The 7,126-nt window shown below is 50.4% G+C and overlaps 1 protein-coding gene across 1 annotated transcript; it reads right to left on the reverse strand.

The window, feature by feature from the left end:
- Window positions 1–4,001: 4,001 nt before the first annotated feature.
- Window positions 4,002–5,912, reverse strand: LOC115196649 (leucine-rich repeat extensin-like protein 5). The gene has a single exon (XM_029757493.1). It carries the CDS (start codon window positions 5,910–5,912, stop codon window positions 4,002–4,004), a length of 1,911 nt encoding a protein of 636 aa, XP_029613353.1.
- Window positions 5,913–7,126: the final 1,214 nt, after the last annotated feature.

Consider the following 7,126-nt stretch of genomic DNA (forward strand, 5'->3'; position numbering starts at 1 on the left):
TGTATATATGTGTGTGTGTGTATGTCCAAAAATCGATTTAACAACTACAGCTTGCCCCTTTAACCCTCCTGCTGTGTTCCGGTCCAATCGGACCGATTTACAAGTTTTCTCTCTGAAAAAATGAAAAAATGTAGTTAATTTAATCTGATTGTCATCAGGTCACATGACTTTGTCCACAAAGGGCATCTGAACACACAACATACATTTGGATGATTTTCATTACATTTTGGGTGTTTTATTGAACTTGTGTACACCTGTGGTCATTAGAAATGAATGGGTGAGACTCCGACTAGTGTATAAAATTGAGTTCAGGCACATGCCCATTCATCAGATGGACACACTTCCTCTCCCAGACCCACACATGCATGTGTGTTTGAGCACACACACGCACGCACGCACGCGCACGCACGCACGCACGCACACACATGCACACGCACGCACGCACGCGCACACCTCACTTCCCTTCTTGGCTTCCATGGCAACCCCCACGGGGACCTTTCCCCAATACAATCTTCCCCCCACGGGAAACACACCTGTTGACATTCTCACAAACAATCCCAACATTGTTTCAATAATATATAGAACTTTTCTCGCAGCCGGCCGCCCAACAACCTGCCCACTTGACCCTATCCCCTCCTCTCTTCTCCAGACCATTTCCGGAGACCTTCTCCCCTACCTCACCTCGCTCATCAACTCTTCCTTGACCGCTGGCTACGTCCCTTCCGTCTTCAAGAGAGCGAGAGTTGCACCCCTTCTGAAAAAACCTACACTCGATCCCTCCGATGTCAACAACTACAGACCAGTATCCCTTCTTTCTTTTCTCTCCAAAACTCTTGAACGTGCCGTCCTTGGCCAGCTCTCCTGCTATCTCTCTCAGAACGACCTTCTTGATCCTAATCAGTCAGGTTTCAAGACTGGGCATTCAACTGAGACTGCTCTTCTCTGTGTCACGGAGGCTCTCCGCACTGCTAAAGCTAACTCTCTCTCCTCTGCTCTCATCCTTCTAGACCTATCTGCTGCCTTTGATACTGTGAACCATCAGATCCTCCTCTCCACCCTCTCCGAGCTGGGCATCTCCGGCGCGGCCCACACTTGGATTGCGTCCTACCTGACAGGTCGCTCCTACCAGGTGGCGTGGCGAGAATCTGTCTCCGCACCACGTGCTCTCACCACTGGTGTCCCCCAGGGCTCTGTTCTAGGCCCTCTCCTATTCTCGCTATACACCAAGTCACTTGGCTCTGTCATATCCTCACACGGTCTCTCCTATCATTGCTATGCAGACGACACACAATTAATCTTCTCCTTTCCCCCTTCTGACAACCAGGTGGCGAATCGCATCTCTGCATGTCTGGCAGACATATCAGTGTGGATGACGGATCACCACCTCAAGCTGAACCTCGGCAAGACGGAGCTGCTCTTCCTCCCGGGGAAGGACTGCCCGTTCCATGATCTCGCCATCACGGTTGACAACTCCCTTGTGTTCTCCTCCCAGAGTGCTAAGAACCTTGGCGTGATCCTGGACAACACCCTGTCGTTCTCCACTAACATCAAGGCGGTGACCCGATCCTGTAGGTTCATGCTCTACAACATTCGCAGAGTACGACCCTGCCTCACACAGGAAGCGGCGCAGGTCCTAATCCAGGCACTTGTCATCTCCCGTCTGGATTACTGCAACTCGCTGTTGGCTGGGCTCCCTGCCTGTGCCATCAAACCCCTACAACTCATCCAGAACGCCGCAGCCCGTCTGGTGTTCAACCTTCCCAAGTTCTCTCACGTCACCCCGCTCCTCCGCTCTCTCCACTGGCTTCCAGTTGAAGCTCGCATCCGCTACAAGACCATGGTGCTTGCCTACAGAGCTGTGAGGGGAACGGCACCTCCGTACCTTCAGGCTCTGATCAGGCCCTACACCCAAACAAGGGCACTGCGTTCATCCACCTCTGGCCTGCTCGCCTCCCTACCTCTGAGGAAGCACAGTTCCCGCTCAGCCCAGTCAAAACGGTTCGCCGCTCTGGCACCCCAATGGTGGAACAAGCTCCCTCACGATGCCAGGACAGCGGAGTCAATCACCACCTTCCGGAGACACCTGAAACCCCACCTCTTTAAGGAATACCTGGGATAGGATAAAGTAATCCTTCTAACCCCCCCCCCTTTAAAAGATTTAGATGCACTATTGTAAAGTGGTTGTTCTACTGGATATTATAGGTGAATGCACCAATTTGTAAGTCGCTCTGGATAAGAGCGTCTGCTAAATGACTTAAATGTAAATGTAAATGTAAAGCTTTTTTGAGGCCTTGCTCACAATTCATTCTGTGGCAGCACAATGATCAAACGATATACTGTATGTGAGGCTCTTGATCATATATTTGATCGTGACACTGGTGAGGAGGGAGAGAGAGGCCAGGAAACTGACAGTGAAGATGCATTAGAGGAGGAAGTGTCAGAAGTTGAAGACAACACAGAATATGACCCAGACCAAGAGACAACCGATGTGGAACAATCCAGTGATGAGGAAGAAGGCCCTGCTGAGGTTGTTGTTACATTCCGGGTCAAAGAATGGGAATTTGTCCTGGTCTTCATCCCCACCTGAGAGGAGAGGTCGGCTGTTGGCTGTAATCAGGATGACCCCAGGGCCAACGAGATGCGCCATATCCCGGGTTGATGACATCAAATCCTGCTTCTAACTGTTCCTGACAGAGTCAATCGAGACTATGTAGTGAAAGTGGAACATGCAAGTTTATGATTCTCTGATCCACCTCTACGCAGACCACACCATTCTGTATACATCTGGCCCTTCTTTGGACACTGTGTTAACTAACTTCCAAACGAGCTTCAATGCCATACAACTCTCCTTCCGTGGCCTCCAACTGCTCTTAAACGCTAGTAAAACCAAATGTCATGCTTTTCAACCGTTCGCTGCCCGCACCCGGCCGCCCGTCCAACATCACTACTCTGGACGGTTCTGACCTAGAATATGTGGACAACTACAAATACCTAGGTGTCTGGCAAGACTGTAAACTCTCCTTCCAGACTCATATTAAACATCTCCAATCCAAAATTTAAATCTAGAATCGGCTTTTTCTATTTCGCAACAAAGCCTCCTTCACTCACGCCGCCAAACTTACCCTCGTAAAACTGACCATCCTACCGATCCTCGACTTCGGCGATGTCATCTACAAAATAGCTTCCAATACTCTACTCAGCAAATTGGATGCAGTCTATCACAGTGCCATCCGTTTTGTCACCAAAGCCCCATATACCACCCACCACTGTGACCTGTATGCTCTAGTCGGCTGGCCCTCGCTACATATCCGTCACCAAACCCACTGGCTCCAGGTCATCTACAAGTCTATGCTAGGTAAAGCTCCGCCTTATCGTAGCTCACTGGTCACAATAACAACACCCACCCGTAGCACGCGCTCCAGCAGGTATATCTCACTGGTCATCCCCAAAGCCAGCACCTCCTTTGGCCGCCTTTCCTTCCAGTTCTTTGCTGCCAGTGACTGGAACGAATTGCAAAAATCGCTGAAGCTGGAGACTTACATTTCCCTCACTAACTTTAAACATCAACTATCTGAGCAGCTAACCGATCGCTGCAGCTGTACAAAGTCCATCTGTAAATAGCCCACCCAATCTACCTACCTCATCCCCATATTGTTTTAATTTACTTTGCTGCTCTTTTGCACACCAGTATCACTACTTACACACCATCATCTGCTCATCATCATCTGCTCATCTATCACTCCAGTGTTAATCTGCTAAATTGTAATTACTTTGCTACTATGGCCTATTTATTGCCTTTCTTCCTCATGCCATTTGCACACACTGTATATAGACTTTATTTTTTTTCTACTGTGTTGACTGTACGCTTGTTTATTCCATGTAACTCTGTGTTGTTTCAGTCGCACTGCTTTGCTTTATCTTGGCCAGGTCTCAGTTGTAAATGAGAACTTGTTCTCAACTAGCCTACCTGGTTAAATAAAGGTGAAATAAAAAAATAGGGTTTACACCAGGAAACCTGCTGACGGTGTTCCCGAAAGGAACCAGGGAAACCTGCTGACGGTGTTCCGAAGAGGAACCAGGAAACCTGCTGATGGTGTTCCTGAAAGGAACCAGGGGAAGATGGGTGGTCCTGGGGAAGATGGGTGGTCCTGGGGAAGATGGGTGGTCCTGGGGAAGATGGGTGGTCCTGGGGAAGATGGGTGGTCCAGGGGAAGATGGGTGGTCCTGAAAGGAACCAGGGGAAGATGGGTGGTCCTGGGGAAGATGGGTGGTCCTGGGGAAGATGGGTGGTCCTGGAAGGAACCAGGGGAAGATGGGTGGTCCTGGAAGGAACCAGGGGAAGATGGGTGGTCCTGGGGAAGATGGGTGGTCCTGGGGAAGATGGGTGGTCCTGGAAGGAACCAGGGGAAGATGGGTGGTCCAGGGGAAGATGGGTGGTCCTGGGGAAGATGGGTGGTCCTGGGGAAGATGGGTGGTCCTGGAAGGAACCAGGGGAAGATGGGTGGTCCAGGGGAAGATGGGTGGTCCTGGAAGGAACCAGGGGAAGATGGGTGGTCCTGGAAGGAACCAGGGGAAGATGGGTGGTCCTGGGGAAGATGGGTGGTCCTGGGGAAGATGGGTGGTCCTGGAAGGAACCAGGGGAAGATGGGTGGTCCAGGGGAAGATGGGTGGTCCTGGAAGGAACCAGGGGAAGATGGGTGGTCCTGGGGAAGATGGGGTGGTCCTGGGGAAGATGGGTGGTCCTGGGGAAGATGGGTGGTCTTGGGGAAGATGGGTGGTCCTGGAAGGAACCAGGGGAAGATGGGTGGTCCTGGAAGGAACCAGGGGAAGATGGGTGTTCCTGGAAGGAACCAGGGTAAGATGGGTGGTCCTGGTAGGAACCAGGGAAGATGGGTGGTCCTGGTAGGAACCAGGGAGATGGGTGGTCCTGGTAGGAACCAGGGAAGATGGGTGGTCCTGGTAGGAACCAGGGAAGATGGGTGGTCCTGGTAGGAACCAGGGAAGATGGGTGGTCCTGGTAGGAACCAGGGAAGATGGGTGGTCCTGGAAGGAACCAGGGTAAGATGGGTGTTCCTGGTAGGAACCAGGGAAGATGGGTGGTCCTGGTAGGAACCAGGGAAGATGGGTGGTCCTGGTAGGAACCAGGGAAGATGGGTGGTCCTGGTAGGAACCAGGGAAGATGGGTGGTCCTGGTAGGAACCAGGGAAGATGGGTGGTCCTGGAAGGAACCAGGGTAAGATGGGTGTTCCTGGTAGGAACCAGGGAAGATGGGTGGTCCTGGTAGGAACCAGGGTAAGATGGGTGGTCCTGGTAGGAACCAGGGAAGATGGGTGGTCCTGGTAGGAACCAGGGAAGATGGGTGGTCCTGGTAGGAACCAGGGAAGATGGGTGGTCCTGGTAGGAACCAGGGAAGATGGGTGGTCCTGGTAGGAACCAGGGAAGATGGGTGGTCCTGGAAGGAACCAGGGAAGATGGGTGGTCCTGGTAGGAACCAGGGAAGATGGGTGGTCCTGGTAGGAACCAGGGAAGATGGGTGGTCCTGGTAGGAACCAGGGAAGATGGGTGGTCCTGGTAGGAACCAGGGAAGATGGGTGGTCCTGGTAGGAACCAGGGAAGATGGGTGGTCCTGGTAGGAACCAGGGAAGATGGGTGGTCCTGGTAGGAACCAGGGAAGATGGGTGGTCCTGGTAGGAACCAGGGAAGATGGGTGGTCCTGGGGAAGATGGGTGGTCCTGGTAGGAACCAGGGAAGATGGGTGGTCCTGGTAGGAACCAGGGAAGATGGGTGGTCCTGGTAGGAACCAGGGAAGATGGGTGGTCCTGGTAGGAACCAGGGAAGATGGGTGGTCCTGGTAGGAACCAGGGAAGATGGGTGGTCCTGGTAATGACTGCAGGTCTCCAGGGACACAACATAACTATTTCTTCACCTCAGATGCTCTTGGTCTGGAGCTGCTCCAAAAGAAAATGACCATGGTGGGGACGGCCAGAAGGAACAAATCTGAGTTGCCTCCTGCCTTATTACCAAGGACAGGGATCGTTTTTCCTCAAAATTTTCCTTCACCGATACACACACTCTTGTGTCCTACTGCCCGAAGAAAAAGAAGAATGTGCTCCTGATGACAACTCTGCACAGTGATACCACCGCTGTGAGATCCAGGGAGGACAAGAAGCCCAACACTGTCCTGGATTACAACAGGAACAAAGAGGGAGTTGACTACCTTGATAAGGTATGTTACTTTTTATCTTTCAAGTCTCATGTACTTGTTTTCCTATTACCAGATTGTTTTATCTGCACCATTAAAATAAAACATATTGTTTGGTGAAATGCTCATTGAATTTGTGAAAAATATGGAGTCAATTCTATTCATTTGAATATGTAAATATGTTTTAGATGTGATAAATTAAATCAACGCTTTGATGCAATTTTTCAGGTTACTATGCAAGACATGAAGTATCACTTCTATGTGCTCATTATTTTATTAACTGATTGTTGCACTTTTGCAGGTTACTGGCACATGCTCTTGTAAGAGGATGATGGCACATTGGCCCTGGGTGTGTCGTGGAAAATTGTCTTAAGAATAACACTTCTTACAAGAACTTGTAAATTCAATATAGACTTTAATACAGAGTAGTAAAGCCGAGCCGGTCCGCGGAAAACAACTCCCTTCTTTAGGCCCCTGCTCTGCTTTTATGCACATACAATACATAGGTCCATCCTTTATGTAAATGAAGTAAAACCCCCTATGCGTTCTGCCCCTTTTCCTTTCCATCCAATGGATAACGCCCGTATCTGATTTTAGCTCTAACATAGTAGGGGCTAGCCTCCTCATATGGATATGAAATAATGCTTGCATTGCATGCTTACGCTTGGCATATATTTAGTCATGGTCATACTTAGTCATGGTCAGCTTACCTAGCCTTTGCATGTTTTCTGCTTAGGGCAACATAACCACCTGTCACCTCCACGCAGAGCCTGCTGCCAGTCTCCTTTTTCGCTAGTCTGTGTTTCTATTTCTTCCCCTCAACAAGCCTACCTTTCTCCCACGTTTTCTCCCACAGGTGGTGTTCTTCAACATCCTAGATGTGTCGGCCTACAACACGTTTGTGGTGTAGATGGAGGTGAATCC

Source organism: Salmo trutta, chromosome 7 (assembly GCF_901001165.1).
Source record: "Salmo trutta chromosome 7, fSalTru1.1, whole genome shotgun sequence".
In the NCBI taxonomy this organism is placed as follows: domain Eukaryota; kingdom Metazoa; phylum Chordata; class Actinopteri; order Salmoniformes; family Salmonidae; genus Salmo; species Salmo trutta.

Bases quoted from the DNA above. Each gene is read 5' to 3' on its own strand.
- LOC115196649 (XM_029757493.1), bottom strand. From the start codon at position 5,912: ATGTTGTGTCCCTGGAGACCTGCAGTCATTACCAGGACCACCCATCTT.